The sequence below is a fragment of the Balaenoptera ricei genome, chromosome 4 (genome assembly GCF_028023285.1).
Source record: "Balaenoptera ricei isolate mBalRic1 chromosome 4, mBalRic1.hap2, whole genome shotgun sequence".
NCBI lineage: Eukaryota > Metazoa > Chordata > Mammalia > Artiodactyla > Balaenopteridae > Balaenoptera > Balaenoptera ricei.
In genome coordinates, this window is record NC_082642.1 from 92,024,248 (window position 1) to 92,046,268 (window position 22,021).

At 43.8% G+C, this 22,021-nt stretch overlaps 2 protein-coding genes across 3 annotated transcripts; one reads left to right on the forward strand and one right to left on the reverse strand.

The window, feature by feature from the left end:
- The first annotated feature begins 1,602 nt into the window (after positions 1 to 1,602).
- Positions 1,603 to 12,476, forward strand: ROPN1 (rhophilin associated tail protein 1). The gene is made up of 5 exons (XM_059922117.1): positions 1,603 to 1,718; positions 5,480 to 5,597; positions 6,868 to 7,029; positions 11,691 to 11,866; positions 12,396 to 12,476. The coding sequence occupies exons 1-5, from the start codon at positions 1,603 to 1,605 to the stop codon at positions 12,460 to 12,462; spliced, it is 639 nt and encodes a 212-aa protein (XP_059778100.1). The 3' UTR covers positions 12,463 to 12,476.
- A 4,668-nt stretch (positions 12,477 to 17,144) lies between these two features.
- Positions 17,145 to 22,006, reverse strand: LOC132364788 (spexin-like). Of its 2 annotated transcripts, none has more exons than XM_059920956.1 (2): positions 21,566 to 21,745; positions 17,145 to 17,479 (listed from the first exon to the last, which is right to left on the reverse strand). In XM_059920956.1, exons 1-2 carry the CDS (start codon positions 21,653 to 21,655, stop codon positions 17,216 to 17,218), a joined length of 354 nt encoding a protein of 117 aa, XP_059776939.1. In that variant the 5' UTR covers positions 21,656 to 21,745; the 3' UTR covers positions 17,145 to 17,215. The 2 variants fall into 2 exon arrangements, 1 of the variants encoding a protein (XP_059776939.1); XR_009502915.1 differs by lacking the exon at positions 21,566 to 21,745 and adding an exon at positions 21,840 to 22,006 and having other exon boundaries at positions 17,393 to 17,479.
- Positions 22,007 to 22,021: the final 15 nt, after the last annotated feature.

Sequence of the window (22,021 nt, forward strand, 5' to 3'; positions counted from 1 at the left end):
GATATTTTAAAAATCCAGTCTGATAATTTCTATATTTTAACTGGCACATTTAAGACCTTTCCTTTTTATTGTGATTACTGACATATATGGGTTCTCCTCTATCATGTTGTTTATCCACCTTTCCTATGTTTCCCCCAGCCCCTCCTTTCTTGCCTTCTTTTGGATCAGTCAATTTGTTTTGTGTTGTTAGTGCTTTTAATTCCTCTTCTCCTTTCTACTGATTTGGTGGTAATATTACTTTTATAGTAATTACCCTTGAAATTTTGCCATGCGCACTTGACTTTTTACAAAGTTTAAAATTAATATCTTTATACTCTTCTTCCTCTAAATAAAAGAACATAAAGTAAAAGATAATGGAGTACCACCAACCTGAGGCCACTTTGGTTTCTTGTCTTGGGATTTCCCAACCAGGCTGGTGGTATAAATTTAAAACTTAGACCTAGATTGTGGCTACAGATTCGTGGAAGACTATTTCTCCCCCAAAAAGTAGCAGCAAGAGAGAAAGATTTCTGTGCCTCTTCCCCCCTGCCATTAGGCAGATATTTTCAGTCCCACCCTTTCACACTTAGAGTGTGTGAGCCTTGAAGGGTTTCAGATTTGGGGGGATAAGAGAGTCTTCCTTTCAGCTATTTACTTCTTCAGTCCTTGCCTGGCCATTTATCTCAAAGCTTCAAGTTCCTGGTGTCTACATTTGCCCCCAAGTCAGCCCTAATTTCTTCATTTGCTTTCCACTCTGGTTTCTGCTTTACTCACTTATTTAGCACATGAGGATTTCCCTCACTTTCTTGCAAGCTCAGCAAGGAAATTTGAAAGGTATGTTTGCTCGGATTTGTCTCATATCCAGGTGTTTTGAAGAGACAGGGCTTTTCAGAACATCTAGTCTCTCTTTCTCTACTAAAAGCAAAGACTTTTCATCTGCCGTTTATTTGTGTATAGTGTTGCATACCATCTATGGATTTTCATGTTTTGTTTCAATTTATCCTAGAACTTTTTGAGTGAAATATACAAGTTTCTCTTTTACAATTAAAGTGGATAAGTACCTGCAAATGTGCAGAGAGATGTTCATCAAATGGCTGTTTAATGATTATTTTTATTTGGAAATACGTAACCCAATGTCAAGTAATAGAGGATTCACAGAGTAAATTTTGCTACGATGCTTATTGGGCCAATAAGAGTTGTATGATATGGAAGATGGTCATGATAAGATGCTGAGTAAATAAGCTGTTTTGTATGTCCCCATTTTTATATATACAAATATATATTTACATTGAAAAAATTCTGGAAGGAGACAGCCAGTATTTTGGGATATCATCAGGGATACTTTTGCTTACCTCTTGTTAATCTCTACTTTTTAATGAACAAATAGTATTCTGTGTTTTTGATGTAAATGAAGGAATTACAACAACAAAAAGCAGGGATTAGTGAAACACTTTCTAACCTTGGAGATCTGTCTTGTGGGGTAGTGAACTCCCCAATACTGAGAGTGTCTAACAGAGGCTGGATGACCTCCTGTCCAAGATTCCTGTCATTTTATGATTCAAAGATTCTCATTTTGTTTATTCCTCCCCCCACCCCCAACCCCGACAATAGGTCAACCAATCAATGCCTCAGACACATAAGCAAATATGCATCCCCCCGGAGCTGCCGGAATTGCTGAAGCAATTTACCAAAGCCGCCATTCGGACACAGCCGCAAGATCTCATCCAGTGGGCCGCCGAGTACGTACTCCTTTCTCACCTCCAGCCCCTGGTTCCCATTGGAGGTGGAGGTAGGGGGTGGAGGAGGGAAGGTCTTGGAAAACTGAGGAGGTTGTCATGGCTGCAGCCTGGGAGTCGGGACTGATCGGCATAATCTTTGGGATGTTCAGTTCTTGCATTGCTTTGGTGCTTTAAAATCCACACGTAAACACAGCAAACCGGGCGAGGATGGAGGCCCTCCCCCAAGGGAACGAGACTGAGCAATAGGACGCCAGGGCTATAGGCAAAGTGTCCTAGGGCAATCAGCAAGAGTCAGATTACCACATCACATCACACACGCACACTCCACCCTGTGTCTGCCCTCCACCTCCACCCCTCCCCCACCCCCGTCCCAGTGGAAAGAAGGGTTCAGAATCCCGCGGAGCTTAGCCTGCCTTTCCCTGGTGTAAACCAGGGGCCTCATCCTCAGGTTTAACCACTAGATGGCAGCAGTGCACCTGTGGGGGAGCGATGTGATGAGCCCAGGTGGAGGATTGTGTGGGATCAGTCCAAGTGGCTTCGCTCCTGAGTTTACTCCTTGAATGGGACACCTTCCTCTACTGCTGTTAAGACTCATTCTTGCGCCCCAGCCAGACACTTTGTATCTTGTCTTTGGGGAAATTGTTATTTTCTTGACTGTGTCTTTGAACTAACATGTTCCTTCAGCATAAGGATGTCCACACAGTACACGTCGCATTCTGGAGAAGCGAGGCAAGAGTTATGGGGGCAGGCGGAGCAGCGGCTTGGCTGCAAACAGCGTGCCTCAACCACAGGTGTCCTCCTTCAGGAGACACCTCCAGAGGCTGCTCGATGGAAGGAGCTTACAAGATAACTGCTGGCTGAGGCTGAAACAGCTTCACACACAAAGCCTCCCAGCTACGAAATTGCTTCTCAGACAGAACTGCCTGCTTGAACCTGGGGAACTGAGGCTTGGGGCAGGAGTTAGGAGCTGACCAGACCTCCCGGGGACCATTTTCAGGCGACTTTTACTGCTGGGTGATGACCTCCTTAGTAGGGCTTCAGTGGGAGAGGGGGGTGAGGAGTAAGAGGCTGCAGAGCGGAGCTGGTGGGATGGGGGAGGGGAGAAGGTCCGCAGCATGAGGTTGAGGAGGTGCAGTGGGCAGGTGGGGAGAAGAAGGTGCGGACGCCTTTGAGAAGGCTCACGACGTAAGCTAAGAGGAGCCTCACAGAGCCTTGGCCAGTGCGCTCCTGCTCCTGGGCTGGGCTAGGATGAGGCTTTTACAAATGGAAGGAAAATAAGCCCGTGGTGCTCATAAAAACAGACACAAATGGGGTTGCTTTGCCTAGTAATGAACTCTGTTTAGTTTTCTATTCTAAATTTTATATATTACCTCTAAGATTGAACTTGAGCGTCAGAAGACTAATTTCTTTTGGCACACTCAGACAGACTTTGTTTTATACTATACAATAGTTTAAAACCCCATTTTATTGTTCTTGCACTGCTTTTATAGCAAGAAAAATGACATTTCTTGGTATTGTCCCTGACATTTATGGGAGAAAACATTCCACTGTTGTAGCCTGCTTGCTCCCATATTGTATCATGTGCTATAAATGTCTTAGATATCTGTGAAGAATCAGTTTGTAGTTTAACTACAATGAAAAAGGAGAACATGATCTAAGAACACTCTCCATGTATTCAGACACGGAAAGCACTTGTCAGACGGTTTTAGGTAACTTACAAACCTGCAGCATTTTAGAGGTAAAACTCCACAAAGTATTTCCAAGATGAAATGTCTACTTAATTCACCACAAGCAGAAGTTTCCCTGCATATGTGTTGTCCATGAAGAAACCATCTACCAGACATCAGCAGGACATAAACTAATTTGTCTTGTGGTGGGTAAGTGTGACCACACAAATATGAAGAACCACGGAACTGCTCACTGCAGATGAAGCTAAATAACCCATAGAGGATGAAATCCATGACTGCAGCCTCATTTCCACGTTCTCTAACCAACTCTGCTACAAGGTCCAAAGACATTGCTGCTGAGCCACACCCACCCGACCACTGACCTGTCTGCGGAGGCTGCTCATGCACATTGGTAGAGGTCGCCTGAAATTGTTTCTTCTGCTCTCCCTGCTGGTGACCTCCAAGGGGTTCCTGGAAGATGTTTTGGTACTGGAAGCCGTTGCTCTGCATTGTGCGGTGGCTTAGAGACAGAGAGTGGTTTGCCCCATCATTGTATGGCTTTTATAAAATTCCCTCTGTATTCTTTTTTTTTTTTTTAATTATTATTATTATTTTTGGCTGCATTGGGTCCTCGCTGCTGTGTGCGGGCTTTCTTTAGTTGCGGTGAGTGGGGGCTACTCTTCGTTGCAGTGCACGGGCTTCTCATTGCAGTGACTTCTCTTGTTGCGGAGCATGGGCTCTAGGCACACAGGCTTCAGTAGTTGTGGCACGCGGGCTCTAGAGCACAGGCTCAGTAGTTGTGGTGCATGGGCTTAGTTGCTCCGTGGCATGTGGGATCTTCCCGGACCAGGGCTCAAACCTGTGTCCCCTGCACTGGCAGGCGGATTTTTAACCACTGTGCCACTAGGGAAGCCCTGTATTCTTTTTATATTACCTGGATCTGGAGAAATTAATAAAATAAAATTAATAAGAGAGGGGGCAGAGGCTGTGATGCAGGGGTAGTCAATAACAAGGCTTCTGATGAAGACAGGCCCTCCCATATGGCATCGGTGCCCCAAGTATCAGCTGCTCATGTCCATTCTCTGCTGCAGGCAGCCTCTTCCCATCATAGATCAATCCCAAAACAGGGCTCAGTGTTTTTCCACACTGCACCAAAACAAAGTCCATTCCACAAAGCACTGATGGGCAGGCAGATGTTACTGAAATTTCTGAAGGAAGATAGAGGAGGATTTTACAGCACACACCCCATGTGAGTTCATCTCAAACCCTTTTTTCGCTTGTCTTCTCACCTGAGCCTCCATTAGTGCCCTGCCAAACTTCTCTCCCCTCCCCAATGGAGCCCCAAGCCTCATTTCCTCCAGCTGGAAACCCTTCCAGGCTCACCCCCCAGAGCACCCCATCTCCTCCCCTTTCTTATGCAAGTCATTTTAATTTTCTTCCAACTCCTCTTTCCAAGATTACATACCCCTACTACTACCTAATACCAACTTTAAGTATGTAGATAGCCATCGTACCAAGCATAAAGACTTTTATATTTGAAAGAAAAAGATCCTCCAGGTACTAGGATTCTTCCTTCATAAAAAAGAGTGGGGGATTTAAAATAACAATTTTCTCTCTCCTTTAATATATATACACATAAAATAGACATGCATATGTACATATACAATACATATATCAATATATTATCTATCACAATATATATGCCTATATGTGTGTATGTATGTGTGTGTCTCTGTGTGTGCACGTGCACACATGTATATGAAACACTTAGGAGGGAATGACTGAAAAAAATACCCACACCTAATGTGCTTCAGGGAATTCCATACCAAACTTCTGGTACTCCTCATCCTTAGAGAAGAACAAATCTTTTTATTCCCTAAGGCATCTCTATACCTTAAGTGTAAAGTAACACATTCAGGCTTTTCCTGTACATAAATGAACTAAAAACAGTGTCTGGCATTTAGAAGCCACTTAATAAATGTTCTTTCCTCCATCCCTTCCCTCAAAGAAAAGGGAGAGGGGATTCCCAAAGCATCCAGAGGCCACTGAGGTAGAGGCTGGTCCCCCTAGCCCCCCAACTTCTTTTTCTTGTAGTTATTTTGGAGCTATGTCCCGTGGAGAGATTCCTCCAGTGAGAGAGCGGTCTGAGCGAGTGACTTTGTCTAACTGGGCTGAGCTTACACCGGACCTGTTAAAGATCCTGCATTCTAGGGTAAGGGCCAAACGGCAGCACGGAGGGGGAATGTAGGGACGATGTCGAGGTTGGGTGCGTACAGACAAAAGTCACCTGGCCACTCAGCATTGTCTTAAAATTCACTAAACCGTGCACTGAGAGTAAATCTTCCTGTGGGGAAATAGGAATCATGGTGAAATAGGCTGTAAGCTGAGTTGTCAGTTGGGTCATCCCACGTCGTCCTGAAGCTGGCAGAATGTCCAGGGGCTCAATGCAATGTGAATTCCTTCTCTCCAGAAAGTGCAGGTCCACCTGCCTTGCCAGTGTCTCCCTTACTGATCAAGCCCAGATATGATGCCAATCACAGTTGGGGAGGGGCATATTATAGTTCCCCAGTTACCCCAGGTGCAGACATAGCCTAGCTTTTAGGCTCTCTCCACAGCCATATCGTCCTGGGAGCTGTGCTGTGAATGGATGAGGAGGGTCTGTCTTGAGAAAGCTTGCAGTTTGGCCAACTCCCAAGAAAAATGGCTTAGCACTACCATACCTCACTTTAGGATACAGGACCAAGAGGTTTGGGGTGATTCAGGACTGACTTAGCCAACTGCCTTGGTCCCAGAGGCTTAGCATTTCACTGGAATCAGAGGACCAGGGAAGGTGTAGTATTCACTGGGGCATCTGCACCATTATTGCATTGTTGGCCAACAACTGGCCATTTGTGCCCTTCCCTCTTGACCACCAAGCACCTTGTGCAGTAAACATGGCAGAGATCCGAGGTACCTGGGACCAAGCAACATTAGGCATCCAGACCACAGACCCCATGTTATTCCCAGGAAAGCGTGAGCGATGCATTCAGGGTCTAGTGCAAAGAACTCAGCGGAGTCTAGAAGCAAGAGATTTAACATCTAGTTCTAGTTTCACCACTAATTAGTGGTCTCAGACAAGTTCTCTGCCCCTTGGTTTCATTTTCAGGCTGCTTTATCTGCCTTACAGGGACAACCTAGGGATGAAACAGCAGATAATAAAAGCACTAGAAAAAAATTAAAGTGTAATATACATGTATGTTTTCCCCATAACTCTGATACCTGAAGTTTGAATGATTATATCTCAGAACATTCTTCACTAGGCTGAATATTTCTCTACCCTTACAAAAAGAACTGCCAAACAGAGTCTCTGTTGACACCCAACACCTTCCCCCGCCCCTTGCTGTGTGCTAGGAGAACTGGGGCCTTGCCCCGAGTAGGTTTCTCAGGGCCTTCTCTTGTCCTGTCCCTCATTCCCTGTCTTGTGTCTGTCCCCGGCCCCGCAGGTTGCTGGCAGACTGATCGTCCATGCAGATGAGCTGGCCCAGATGTGGAAGGTGCTGAATCTCCCACCCAACCTGTTTAATAGTGTGATGAATGTGGGCCGCTTCACGGAGGAGATTGAGTGGCTGAAGTTTCTAGCCCTTTCTTGCAGCTCTCTTGGAGTTGTAAGTTAGCTTTAATGGTTTTTGTTCCTTAAGGGAAAATCTCTCAGGACCTGGCTGGGGGAGGGTTGGTAAGTACACACAGTCAACTCTCCAGGGCTCATGAGGAGTGTACCCCTTCTTGTCTACTCCTTCTCCTCTCTGAAGTAAGGTCATTTCTCTGCTCATCAGCCAGAAGCAGGGATTAGGAGGAGAGAGGGGAAAGCTGTCATCAGGCTCTGGGGAGAGGTTGACTAACATGCAGGTTTTGGATTATTTATGAATTTCAGTCATTGCACTTAGGTTTATTTCCATTACCACTCCACTCCCTCCATTCGTATTCCTAAAGATAACCAAGAGCCAGCTGTAGAAGATTGGCTTATACTTGGGTTTCAGACACCTAGAAGATATACCAATAGAGATTTTTAAAAAGAGGTGCAGCCTTATCGAAAACTACTATTTGATAAGCATAATTGGATAGAAAAATCGGAGAGAAGAGAGCAGGAAAGGAGAGATGAGGCTATTTCCAGACTCATAGTCCTGACATCCCCATGGATGCAGGATGCTCATACAAATTCATGCCTTTTCCAAATTTGACTTGATTTACAACGGCAAAAGCCGTTTTCCTGTTTTAAAGAAACCAGTTCATATACATACTGAAAAGCTTTAGGTATCATCTTATATGTGGACTCACTCTTGTTAAACACTATTATAATAACTTAAATGAAAATGAGTCAGAAAAATGATTTTTTTTTTTTTAGCAAAGCAAGAAGATTTTTTTTTTTAATTTTATTTATTTATTTATTTATGGCTGTGTTGGGTCTTCGTTTCTGTGCGAGGGCTTTCTCTAGTTGTGGCAAGTGGGGGCCACTCTTCATCGCAGTGCGCGGGCCTCTCACTATCGCGGCCTCTCTCGTTGCAGAGCACAGGCTCCACATGCGCAGGCTCAGTAATTGTGGCTCACGGGCCCAGCTGCTCTGCGGCATGTGGGATCTTCCCAGACCAGGGCTCGAACCCGTGTTCCCTGCATTGGCAGGCAGATTCTTAACCACTGGGCCACCAGGGAAGCCCCCAAAATGATTTTTTTTTAATCTCTGAAATACATACAAGTTTAAAACTTAATGAGAAAATTATTGCCTCTGCCCAAACTAAATGGTATGAAAAAGGTAGTTTGAATCATTCAGTGTATTTAAATACAATCTTGTTCTTTCTTCTCGAATATCCTGGGTATGCACATTAGACACTTTTGTTTGTGAGAAAAGTTACTAGAAATACTGTAGTCCAACTTTTCCCGTGGATGCTGCTGAACTTTCAGCATAATTATTTCTTTAGAGAGGAGAGGCCATTCGTGGGGTTTTTTTCCTTCTTCGCTGCACTTTCTAGCACCTTTATGCAACGAATAAACTACTCGCAGCAGCAGAGGCAGATAAGTTGCCAGTCAGCACTATCACACTTCTGTGGAAATAGCCCCAAGGATTGGGGAAAATCACAGAGGAGAAATAAAAAATGGGCACGTTTTATGAAATTCTCACGGGGTCACAAGTTTACTCACACCATATTCAGAGATGTCCAAGGAGGGGGCAAATGTACCAATACTTCCTCTGTCGTTAATCCTGCTCTTCCCCATCTACCCTACCCGTGAAGGGTGGAGGAAGAAAATAAGTAGACGCAACCCAACCCAGGAATTTTCATCTGCTGCAATAACTGAAAACAGCTTTAAGGTAAATTGCTCAGTCTCTCAGGTTTTTCCCCACTGCTCCTCTCTTCAAGGTGGCAGTTGTTCAAGGCAAGTGGTGATGCTGGGATCACAGAGCAGCCAAGAGGAGGGTTCCCACGTCCCTTGGTCCTCTCTGGCATCTCTTGTCTCCATGGAAATACTTGTCTGTGTGGTCACTAGCTGTGCAGCTGAAGTCTTCGGTCTCTCTCACAGCACGATGGTCCCCCAGCCAGCTCACCTCCATTCTCCCTGGTGCTCAGGGCCTCTTTAAGTCTCTTCTGGGGTGCCCTCAACTGCTCCCTGCCTTTGGTGCTCTATGTCACAGCCCCTCACCACCTTGGAGGTGTCTGAGTCCTCTCCTTGTCCACATAACCTCACAGTAACCAAGAGTGACTTCGGAAAATCAGATTCCAACCCTCCCTCTGCAGCTGTAAGGTTTACTTTGATATGGCTGCCACCCAAACTGGGCAGAGGAAACCATGAGGTGAATTCTTTCTACCTCCCTGCTAAAACGGGGAGGTTGGCCTAGATGTTCCGTGAGGTCCTTTGATCTCTAACATCTTGTGGTTCAATTCCACCTTCTCTGCTTCCACTGAGACACCATCAGGCCTGGCTCTGGATAACAGTGGACCGCGCCAATTCTGAGAGGCACTCAGGTGTCTGACTTTGCTCCCCATCCTCCCTATGTCAAAGAACACCTAGAGGTGAAGTCAGCATGAAAGTCTAGTCTGTAAATAAAGGGGGCCCTATGGATCCAGGGCCCATCCCATTTTGCCCACTTGGTTCATGTTGGACTATTGCTGGGAACTTAAATGTAAGGGTGGTCAGGGTGTCACCATCTGGAGGAGGGTGGCACTCTTGCTAATCCCTACATTCTTGGAGGCAAGCCCAGAAATTCCCTCCTTGCTTTGCCAGCTCACCAGCCAGCCATGATCTCTGGGCCATGTAGAAAATCCAGTCCCCTCCTTATAGAAGAATCTAATGGCAGGAATTTTAGGAAGCAGGTGCATTTACTTCCCGAATCTGCATGTGATTCAAAATGCTACAGTATGCAGACCTGTGTTCCTCTTCCCCTTCACCACTCCTTCCTCTAGAATACCTACCAATCATATACAAGAAGAGATCGTGTAATTGTGTTCACTGGAAGGAAGGGCATGTTTTGTTAGCAAATAATTCACTTTCTGAGCCTTTCACCTCTGAGTTTGAAAATGAGGCTTGTAAGATGCTTACAGGCTATCTCTATGGAGTGGATCCCCATCTGACCAAAAATTCTTGTGCAACAGAATGCAGATCTCTGTTTACTTTTGATTTATTTAAGTTTACCAAAAAGCTCCAGTCTAGAGAGTTCTTATCCATTCATCTGTTTATTAAATATTTGAAAATATTTGAAAATTGTATAAGGGCAATAGAATTTGAGTTATCTGAATAATCAATAAAAGATGTTCAGGGTAGAAAGCACCTTTATTAGTGTGCTAAGGCTGCTGTAACAAAGTACCACAGACTGGGTGGCTTAAACAACAGCAATTTGTTTTCTCACTGTTTTGGAGGCTGGAAGTCTGAGATCAAGATGTCTCATTGGCTTGTAAATGGCTATCGTCTCCCTCTTTCTTCACGTGGTTGTCCCTCTCTGCATGCATGTGTCTGGTCGTTCTCTCTCTCTCTCTCCCCCATTCTCTCTCTCTGCATCCTAATCTCTTCTTATAAGGACACCAGACCTATTGGATTAGAACCCACTCTGATGACTTCATTTTAACTTAATTAGCTCTTTAAGGGCCCTATCTCCAAATACAGTCACATTCTGAGGTTCTAGGGGTTAGGGCTTCAACATATGAATTTTGCGTGGACATAACTCAGCCCATAACAGCACCCCAATTTGGATGAGGCTGTAGGAAGAGGACTACAGAACAAAGGCAATAGGGCAGTAGGGTTTTTTTTAGAAGCAGAGAGGATGAGCTATAGATGGAAATTGGGAAGTTCAGTGCACATATGCTCACAAATCTACCCAAAATCACTGTCATGCTGACCGCAAGTCATGCACATGGCCTCCCATCCTCTCTGACAACCTCTTACCCGCCTCCTGTGTGCCCACCCTCCCACCCTCCTTTGTGGAAGTGCCTGGCACACTGCCTCACACAGTGCTTCACGATGGCCTCCAGGAGAGAACCCCCAAGGGCAGGAGAGAGGAAATGAAAGTGGTCTGCTCCCCTCCTGTGGCATTGCTCCAAGTGTCTCACTGGAGTACACAAACTAGACTAATCACTTCAGCCCTTTAGAGAGCAGAGTGCAGGGCAGTAAGAAGAAATCATTCTAATTTTGTAGATTACAAAAGCAAATTCCCCTCCTTTAGTGAGATTATTCTAATTAAAGTAATAAATGTCTTAAAGCATTCAACCGCTTATAAACTTAATTCCTTGAAAGTATCCCTCCAACCAAGAAAGGAAAGGAAAAAGAAAGGCACCCAGGGCTTCCCTGGTGGCGCAGTGGTTGAGAATCCGCCTGCCAATGCAGGGGACACGGGTTCGAGCCCTGGTCTGGGAAGATCCCACATGCCGTGGAGCAACAAAGCCCGTGAGCCACAACTACTGAGCCTGCGCGTCTGGAGCCTGTGCTCCGCAACAAGAGAGGCCGCGATAGTGAGAGGCCCGCGCACTGCAATGAAGAGTGGCCCCCGCTTGCCACAACTAGAGAAAGCCCTCGGACAGAAACGAAGACCCAACACAGCCATAAATAAAATAAATAAAAAAAAAAAAAAAAAAAAAAAGAAAGGCATCCAGTAGATACTCAATATTTTGGGATTGAGTTAAATGACATTTGGGTGTAAAAAATTCAAGCTTTCCAGAATATTACGTCATCCCCACTTTATTTTATGAGAGCAAGGTTTTTGTTTTCTTTGTTGTTATCTAAACTGATCTTAGGAATTTAGTTTGGAATAGTGACCTTCTCCTCATTTAACCTTATGGCTTTACAGACCATTGCCAGAACTCTCAAGATAGTGTGTGAAGTGCTATCATCTGACCACGATGGCGGCCCTCCCCGGATCCCTTTCAGCACCTTCCAGTTTCTCTACACGTATATCGCTGAAGTGGATGGGGAGATCTCTGCCTCACACGTCAGTCGAATGCTCAACTACATTGAACAGGAAGTGTAAGTAAACATTTACCAATTGGAGGGGAAAGAGTATGCGGGAAACAAATCTAGCTGGCCAAGATATAGTGAGGTTACTGTATTATACTGCTCTGGGAACAGAGGAATATTGTGAAGAATGATAAATAGGGATCAGAAAGAGAAGGAGAAACAGAAGAGAAGGAATGGTATAGAACAGTGATTCTTAGAGTGCTACCCAGACCAGCAGCAGCAGTACCTGGGAACGTGTTAGAAATGGGATTTCTCAGGCTGCTCCCTGAGTCCATCAAATCAGAAACTCTGGGGGCGGGGCCCAGTGGCTGTGTCTCAGCAAGCACAGTAGGTGACTCTGGCTCCCTTTCAGGTTTGACCAGTGGGGTAGGAGGGGAGGAGGAGGAACAGGCAGTCAAGAGGTCGGAGAAAAAGCGGGTGATGAGGGCAGGAGCCACAGCAGAATTAATTTGGAGTGAGAGAGTTGTTTATATATTGTCTTTCTTAAGATTAATTGTTAAATGAGCTAACCCCCAAATATATATTTTTTCCCAAACAGTATTGGTCCTGATGGTTTAATCAAGGTGAGTGACTTTACCCAAAACCCCAGGGTTCGGCTGGAGTAAAAGCACAGTTTTGGCAATTTTAAAGGAAGATACAGAGATGACTGTGCTTCAGAATGACTGAACCCCATACGCCATCCAATGTCAATTTTCCTGTGAAACTGGTACACACTAATAAACAATTAAGCAAACATATGAAATCAGAAATGTGTGGAATTATGATGTAAAACTGTTGGAACAAAACACATCCATTAACAGAAGATTAGTATTCTTCCCACAGGGACACTGAGTAAAGTGGCTGATGAAGCACTGATAGAAAATGCATCTCAGGTGAAAGCCAGGCTGTCAGATTTTCAAAGGTAGAATGTTATCCAGACACAGTTTTGATGTTTTATAATTGTTAGGCATGATTTACATGAGTAGCTTTTACATGGTCAATCCATGTTTTTATCCATTTATTTCTTCATTTGTTGCTTTGATGGTCATTCATTCATTCATTCACTCACTCACCAATATTTATTGAGGTTAGCTGTATGCCAGGGATAGGATTGCCAGATAAAATACAGAACACCCAGTTAAATTTGAATTTTGGATAAACAATAATTTTTTAGGAATTTCTGTTTTATTCTTTTGCTACACCTAGCAACCCTAGCCAGGAACTATGCTGGCTTCTGGGCCTATACAAATAAATCATATGTGAATTCTGCCTTCTAGGAGCTCACAGTCTAACGTGAAGATAAGACACAAACTTAAATCACTTTAACGTAAGTGGCCCTCAGAGATACTAAAAAAGCATTTCAGAGATGATTATTGAAGTGTCCATATTAAGGTGTCTGACACCATATCCAGATGTAATGAGACCCTCTCAGGAAAATCCCCTGCATGAGCTTAAGACCTGCTGACAAGGTCATCAGAAGATTTTTCTTTCTCCCAGGAAGCAATGAGAACCACAGGCTGTGTGGTTATTGTTCTTAAGGCCAGGTGTTCCCAGGCTGCCCAGTCCCTCCTATCTGTAGTACTATCCCCTCTTCAGAGTTGTTTTTTGTATAAAAATCATGTTTAGGTTGCTTTTTTCATATATATGCATCTCTCTACTGAATTGGGGACATTTTTGTCTATTAGTGTCTAACTAAGTAAAAGAAGATTGTGATGGGATGTCACCACAGGCCCTTGATTTTGACCTAGAGTGAAACCGTAAAAAGGGCTGAAAAGAAGTCTACCCCCACAGTCATCTGCTGTACCTGCAGGGGGCGGGGAACAACTACTCCTCCCTGCTGTTTGCTGTCAGCCAAAGTGGCCCATCAGTTGCATCCACTCTGGGACCTTTGGCTGTTTGAAAGGCTGAAGCACTGCAAGTGAAACCCTGCGCTCTAATTAACCAGGTTTAGAGAATGAGTGAAATCCTTTAACCTGCCTCAGTCTCTCTGTTTCTCTTTCACTGTGGTCAAAGAATTTAAATATGATCTGGCCTGGGAGTGAGGAGTGAATGGGAGCAGAGGGAACTGCCCCAATGTGAAAGACTCTAAGACAACAAGTTCATAAAATAATAAAAGTTAAAAGATCCTTTGCACCTTTGAGAAAAACAGCTTGAAATTAGAAACTAAACCTGAATAGCCCTGAGCATAATCCCTGAAGAGTGAAGTTAATGAAACCCCAGCCATCAGAGTGAATCCTGAACACAGATATGAAGTCATTGATGATACTATAGCCACCGGTTGAGACTAAGCGCAATTGGCAATACCAGTGGGGCACTGCCCATTGCTTGTCTTCAAAGCCACCACTTGGTGTCCGCCGTTTTCCTCCTCTCCTGCTCTGGCTCACTGTGGCAATGCTTCCTCTAAGCCACTGATATTGCTAAACCACAGATGCTCATCAGGTCCCAGCACGTCTCCCAAATCAACCTGCTTCAGCAGTCACCCCAAGGGTGTAAAACTTATCCCTCTACCTGCGCTATGCTGTGTTAACAATACTAAGAATACTGTGGTAATGATAATAGCCAACATTTATTAAGCAATTACTATGTGCAAGTCACTGTGGACAACACTTTACATACATTCTCAAATTTTTCTTTATGACCTGACCTTACGAAGTCAGTACGATTATCCCCATTTTATAGATGAAAAAACAGTCTTAGAGAAATTAAGCTATTCATTGTCGCTGGTAAGAAGGAATTTGCATCCAGGTCTGTCTGATTCCAAACTTGTGTTGCCCTGTATGCACACTGCCTATGTTAGTATGGAGTTTCCCCCCAGAAACAGCCTCTGAGACAAGGATTTAAGTGCATGCAGTTTATTTGGGAGGCAATCCCAGGAACAGTGGAAAGGGAGCAGGGAAAGTAAGATGGTGAACGGAAGAAAGCAAATAGAGGTGTGTTATCAAGCCAGTTATCCCTGGAGCCCAATCCTGCTGGAGGACTCTGGGAGACAGTGCAGAACACACCTCAGAGTTACCCCAACCTGAGGGGTGAGGAAGTTCTCCATCACTGGCTAAGGGCTGCTTCCTCACCCTGTTCCCATCTGTCATTGACTGAGGGCTTCTTCCAGGGCCATTAACTTTCCGGCATTAACAGCTTGCCCAGCTCATGGCCTGAGCTTGCTCCTTTTGCTCCAGAAAAAAAGCTCTTAGGTAGGAAGTCACATTTGTACACAATAAGCAACCTTTGAAAGCATATGGATGGGTGCCAGCAACCTCTGCACAATGCCTTACAGAGATTTAAATAATTTTTAGCATTTTAATCACTACTGTTTCTCTCCTTCGGTAAGGGACAAGTCCATAGGGGCTGCAGGGCAATAAGTGACTGACACTGTGCTGTAGTAAAATCACACTTGACCTTCAAACCTGACACATTGTCCCAAACCAGCTACTTTGTGTAACTTCCCTAGATGAGATCATTCCGAAGGGGCTCTCTTGATCCTTGCTGCGTCAGACCCATCCCACTGGTCTTCCTATCATGACCAGAAATATCTGAATCCTAGCATGACCTCAGTTAAGCTGTCAAACTGAGACCCCTGTAACATATGGTTTGTATTTCTCCTTTAAAAAGAACAACACTCAGGAAGCAATAAAACCAAGATTTTTTTTTAAGAAAAAGAAGTGGGCTCTTTCTTTCCTAAATTAAGCTATTTTGATTAAAGTGAAGACTGCAGATACTTTTAAAGCTTCTGTTGGAAGTGCAAAGATTATGGCTCAATTCCATTTTCTCTGTGCTCCATGCCCTCTCTCTCCTTGATGCTATTCAATCTGGCACCTCCTTCTCCCTTGTTAACCAACAGCTTCCAAGATCACGAGGGCCCTGCAGCTGAAGGCGCTGGACACTCAAGTGTGGAAAGCTGGTTTTGAATTATGTAAGAATAGGATTCTTAACCTGAAATTCTTGGAGAGGCTCCTGAATGCCTCTGATAAAATTGTATACATCAATATGTTTCATAAATGTGCACATCAGCATTTTCCTGAGGAAAAACTATAAAGCTTTTAGCAAATTCTCAAAATTGTATAGGATTTCAAAAGATTAAGAACCCTGTGTTAGAAATAATTCCGGATGTGACCATATGGCTTGAGGAAAAGCAGTAGGGCAGTCTCAGATCTTTCCAAGCAGAACTGAGCTCATGTTCCTAACATTTAATTTATTATTCAGCCCACAGCTTTTGTGAATCTTGTCTCCTAGCTACAGATCTTAACTGTGTTTTTAGTTTAGATTTTTATATACTTTGCAACTTTGGTGTTTTCCTATAAACTGGAACATGGTTAAACATGAACAAAGGCTTTCACACTTTAGAGGCGAGCCGATTGGACAAAGCCACGGGTCCAACGTACTAAATTACAAAATACTGCCTAGACCAAGCTGAGTTGTTAACCATGATACAAAACTTCGCTATCAGGCTCAAAGTGCTGAGTCCTGAATAATCCTGAGTCTTGGAGCATTCAAGTGGCTGGCAGCCCCAGTGCAACAAAGCAGTCCAAGCGCTGGTTGGTTCATTTATTTACTCAACAATTTAAAAATTCCAACTCTGTGCAAGGCATTATGCTAGGTATTAGGGATGCTACACTGAATAACTTTCCTGCTTTCATAGATATTAAATTCTACTTGGGAAGACGGACATTAAATAACTAATCACATAAGTGAAAAGTGATGCTGTAACAGCATAGTATAGGGGCACATGAACTAGGTTGCAGGAGTGGGGTGGAAGGAAAGGCTTTCTTGAGAAAGTAACCAGAGAGCAAACTCAGAAGCCTATGGCTTCAGTTACCACAGATGACTGAGAAATGTGTTTCTGTAGCCCAGATCTGTCCACCAAGCTCCAGACTCAAATAACCAGTAGCCTACTTGATATTATTACTTGTATGACTCCAAGGCACTTCTAATCTACATGCCCCAAAATGAGAGTTCCTAGTTTGTAATTTTTGTCATTTTAAAATGTTGGGGGGAAATGAGTTCATAAACTTCCCTCCTAAGTATCATCTCTCCCACTACCCATCCAGATGCAAAACCTAGAAACCAAGGCCAATGTAAACACCTCCCCTTTGCCTTACTTCCCAAATTTATCACTAAGTCCTGTTCATTTTACCTCCTATGCTTCTCTCACATCTGTTCTCTCACATCTTCCTACACACCACCCTCTATTCTAGCAACTAATGTATTTCCTCTGGACAATATGGTGGCTTTTTATGAGTCTGATCATGGTAGGAAACAGAAAACACTCTCAGCTAGACTTCTTTTTTTTTTTTTTTTTTTTTTTTAAGGGTCCGCAGGCTTTATTCACATGGGTCATGTTTTCAACAAGAATAGAAATAAAATTGAATGGAATCTGGTATATTTTCACCAGTTTAGCAGACTGTCTTCTAGGAATCTGGTTTGATCAAAGTTTTCTTCTCCAGCTTCTTGCGGTTTCTGCAAGGAAGCCAATAGCACAGCTACTGCCTCTGGAAGAGTTAGTAGTTGGGGATTTGGGCTTCGTCTTTCGGGCGGCGGCCGGTCGGCGAGGTCCTTCCTCCGGCTCTGGTCGGAGATGAAGCGGCGCCCCTGTGCACCCTTCAGGTAGAGCATAGCTTGAGGAGTCCAGTTCCTTCTCTCAAAGAGTCTCTATAACCCGGCGAGAAGAAGAAAGCAGTTAGTAAGGCGTTGCTGCCCAGCCCACTATTAGGAAAAAAAAGAAGGGAGGGGAGGGAAAGAAAGAAAGGGAAGGGAAGGAAGGAGGGAGAAGATAGAAGGAAAGAAAGAAGGAAAAGACTCAGCTAGACTTCTAATGACAGAGTTGTGGATGAGGAAACCAACAAGGAGTGTTCAGACACCCAGAGAGTAGCAAAACATTATCATCCTGAAGGGACAAGGGGAGCAAATGTTTTATTGGAGCCTGGAGAGAACTGGAGCCCAGTGGCTTCTCTGAGTTGCAGTCTCAGAGAGCCAAGGCATCAGCCAGAATGGTGCTAAGAGGGGAGGAATTCTCCAATCTCTCTCCTCTTTCCCTCCTATCTTCTGCCAGGTGACTCCTATTGACTAAACAAGACCTAAAGCTGAAACGCAATTCTGAGTGATGCCATCCTTGCACACAGTTTGTGGGAGCCAGGGTGGGCAAAAATCTCCCAGTCCTCCAAATACTGCATATCTGTGCTCCAATCACTGATTGATGTTTCTGATCACAGAGATGCAGACAAAGAGGTAGGTGGCCACTGTTGTTGCACATCCCTCCATTGTTGTAAGCCCCTCCCCCCCTGGTTGAAGTGACTCATGGGATTTAAAGGGCTGGCACCCTTTCTTCCTCCTTTCATTTTTCTCTTTTTCCTCTTTTGAGAGTCAGACATTAAAGACTGGGATATTCAAAAGCAACTATTGTTGCTATACAGGGAAAATTAGAACGTGACCATGCATGCCCAGGGAAAATCTTAAAGATTCAACACACACACAAAAACTGTTAGAACTAATAAATGAATTCAACAAAGTAGCAGGATACAAAGTCAACACACAAAAATTAGTAACATTCCTGTACAACTAACAATGAACAATCTGAAAAGAAAATTAAGAAATTTCCATGTATGTACAATAAGGAAGTTTCCACTATGTATAATATTATACATATTATAATTCCATGTATAATAGCCTTAAAAAGAATAAAATACTTAGGAATTAACTTAACCAAGGAAGCAAAAGACTTGTACAATGAAAACTTCAAAACAATGATGAAAGAAATTGACATAAATAAATGCAGCACATCCCATGTTCATGGACTGAAAAATATTTTAAGATGTCACTATTACTCAAAGTAATTCACAATTCCAATCCCTATCACAACCCCAGTGCCAGAGATGGAAAAACTCATCCTGAAATTCATATGGAACCTCAAGGTACCCTGAATAGCCAAAACAATCTTGAAAGAGAAGAGCAAAGTTGGAGGAGTTACATTTCCTGATTTCAAACTTACCACAAGGCTACCATAATAAAAACAGTTTGGTACTGGCATAAAGGCAGATAAATAAACCAACGGAATAGATAGAGAGCCCAGAAATAAACCCTTACATACATGGCCAAATAATTTTTGAAGGGTGCCAGGACCATTCAATGGGGAAAGGACAGTCTTTTCAACAAATGATGCTGGGAAAACTGGATATCCACATGCAAAAGAATGAAGTTGGACCCTTACCTAACATCATATATGAGAATTAACTAAAAATGGATCAAAGATCTAAATGTAAGACTTAGAAGTATAGAAATCTTAGAAGAAAACATAGGACAAATCTTCATGACATTAGATATGCCAATAATTTCTTCGATGTGACACCAAAGACATAGGTAACAAAAGAAAAAAAGGACAAATTGGAAACTTCATGAAAATAAAAAAACTTCATTTTTCAAAAGACAATATCAACAGAGTAAAAAGGCAACTCACAGAATGGGAGAAAATATTTGCAAATCATATATATGGCAACAGATTAATACCCAGATATGTAGAGAACTCCTAAAAATCAACAACAAAAATACAAACAACCCAATTTTTAAAAGGGCAAAGGATTTGAATAGACATTTCTCCAAAGAAGATATGGAAATGGCCAATAAGGACATGAAAAGATGCTCGACATCACTAATCATTAGGGAAATGCAAATCAAAATTACAACGAGATACCACCTCACACCAGTTAGGATGGCTACTATTAAAGAAACAAAAAAATAGGGCTTCCCTGGTGGTGCAGTGGTTAAGAATCCACCTGCCAATGCAGGGGACACAGGTTCGAGCCCTGGTCCAGGAAGATCCCACATGCCACGGCACAACTAAGCCCGTGCGCCACAACTACTGAGCCTGCGCTCTAGAGCCCGCGTGCCACAACTACTGAGCCTGTGTGCCACAACTACTGAAGCCCACGTGCCTAGAGCCCGTGCTCCACAACAAGAGAAGCCACTGCAATGAGAAGCCCGCGCACCGCAACGAAGAGTAGCCCCTGCTTGCCGCAACTAGAGAAAGCCCATGCACAGCAACAAAGACCCAATGCAGCCAAAAATAAATAAATAAAATAAATAAATTTAAAAAACAAAAAAATAAAAAACAGAAAATAAGTGTTGGTGAGGATGTGGAGAAATTGGAACCCTTGTGCACTGTTGTGAAGTAAATCAGAAAGAGAAAAGCAAATACTGTATGCTAACGCATATATATGGAATCTAATAAAAATAAAATGGCACTGATGAACCTAGTGGCAGGGCAGGAATAAAGACGTAGACATAGAGAATGGACTTGAGGACACGGTGGGGGTGGGGGGGGGCGCGCCGGGGGGGGGAAGCTGGGGCGAAGTGAGAGTGGCATGGACATATATACACTACCAAATGTAAAATAGTTACAGCTAGTGGGAAGCAGCAGCATAGCACAGGGAGATCAGCTCGGTGCTTTGCGAGGACCTAGAGGGGAGGGATAGGGAGGGTGGGTGGGAGGCTCAAGAGGGAGGGGATATGGGGACACATGTATGCATATGGCTGATTCACTTTGTTGTACAACAGAAACTAACACAGTATTGTGAAGCAATTATACTCCAGTAAAGATCTATTTAAAAAAAGAAAATATCAAAAATCAAAGATGCATTTAATACACCTAACCTACTGAACATCATAGCTCAGCCTAGCCTACATTAAACATGCTCAGACACAGTACACTGTAGAGTATCCATCGTTTGCCCTCCTCACTGCGTGGCTGACCGGGAGCTGAGGCTCCTGCACTGCCCAGGATCATGAGAGGGTATTTTACCTCACATCGCTAGCCTGGGAAAAGATCAAAATCCAAAATTCAAAGTACAGTTTCTACTGAATGCATATTGCTTTCATATCATCATAAAGTCAAAAAATCCTTAGTCGGACCATCATAAGTGTGGACTGTCTGTACACAGTTGGAAAAAGTCTAGAAAGGAATGCACCAATGTTAAGAGTGGTGTTCCCTGGGTTGTGGGATCATGGGTGATTTTTATTTCTTATCTATAAGCATGTATTAATTAATACATGCTTTCTTAAAACAAGCATGTAGTAATTAAGAAAAATCAGAATAAGTTTTGACAAGTCAAGTCAACTAAGAAAAACATCTGAAATCTCAGGTGAATATGTTAAACACTTACAGGAGAGGGATGAAGAAGGGAGAGGTTTTCACAATTTAATCTAATTCAAAGCTTAATTTATTAAATACCTAGTTTCCCCAAATCACTCAGTATGAGTGTGCAATATATTGGTGGACAGATTTCAGTTTCTGAGTTATTTTAATTCTAATTAAGACTTTCAAAACGTAGATTTTTTTCCTTTAAAAGAAATGAAATCAATTGGGTTTTTAATTTCTCCCCAACTTGATTTAAAACATTAACCCAAAACTAAATGCCTTAAAAAAACAAAAAGACATTCACATTAAAATTCGTGCAGCATGTCAGTGGTAAGAATATTGTTATTCTTTATTAATAGCGATTACTTCCACTGAAGAGTAAACAACTATGCTTGGAAGTAAAACCAAAATCGCAACTAATGAGCGCCGTTCTGAGATCGAAGGCCACAAAATGAAAAATTTGAAACTGCCATCAGAATTACGCAGAGATAACAAGACCGAGGATTGATTTTTATTGATTATCAAGAACAAATACATTCAAAATGGTATACTAAACATCAACTAAAAATACAGTCAAAACCCAGAGCCAGAGGAATTCCTTCAGAAACCTGTTCGCCCTCTACCGCAGTCCCTTCCTCTAGTCCCGGCGGGTCCCCTTCTTCACTTCTCCCAGCTGATGCAGGCCAGCGCTCCTCCATGGAAACCTTCGCTGCAGGGACGCAGGACGGAGAACTCAGGTCTCCCAGGTGATCCGAAATCCTGCTCCGCCCAGCGCTCCAGCGCCTCGCCCGGCCCTTCCCGGCGCGGCCTTGCCCCGGCCCCGCCCCCTCCCGGCCCCTCCCGGCCCCTCCCCGCCACTCCCCGCCCCTCCTCGCGCCGCACCTGGCCACGCCGAGCTCGCCGGCGTTCTGTGGGCGTCTCTCACCCTCCGCTGGAGTGTGACGAGCAGGGGCCGGGAGGCACCTACTGCGCAAGCGCAGGGCGCCGGGCTGCGGGTAGGAGAGAAACTTTGGCTGCGCGCCGGAGACAATGAGGCGCGGCGTTCGGCGGGCTCTTTCCCGGAA

Bases quoted from the DNA above. Each gene is read 5' to 3' on its own strand.
- LOC132364788 (XM_059920956.1), bottom strand. From the start codon at position 21,655: ATGGAGGAGCGCTGGCCTGCATCAGCTGGGAGAAGTGAAGAAGGGGAC. The intron at 17,480-21,565 runs GTTTCTGAAGGA...GCCGGGTTATAG, and splicing joins CTGCGGTAGAGGGCGAACAG to AGACTCTTTGAGAGAAGGAA.
- ROPN1 (XM_059922117.1), top strand. From the start codon at position 1,603: ATGCCTCAGACACATAAGCAAATATGCATCCCCCCGGAGCTGCCGGAA. The intron at 1,719-5,479 runs GTACGTACTCCT...TTTTTCTTGTAG, and splicing joins CTCATCCAGTGGGCCGCCGA to TTATTTTGGAGCTATGTCCC. The intron at 11,867-12,395 runs GTAAGTAAACAT...TTTCCCAAACAG, and splicing joins AACTACATTGAACAGGAAGT to TATTGGTCCTGATGGTTTAA.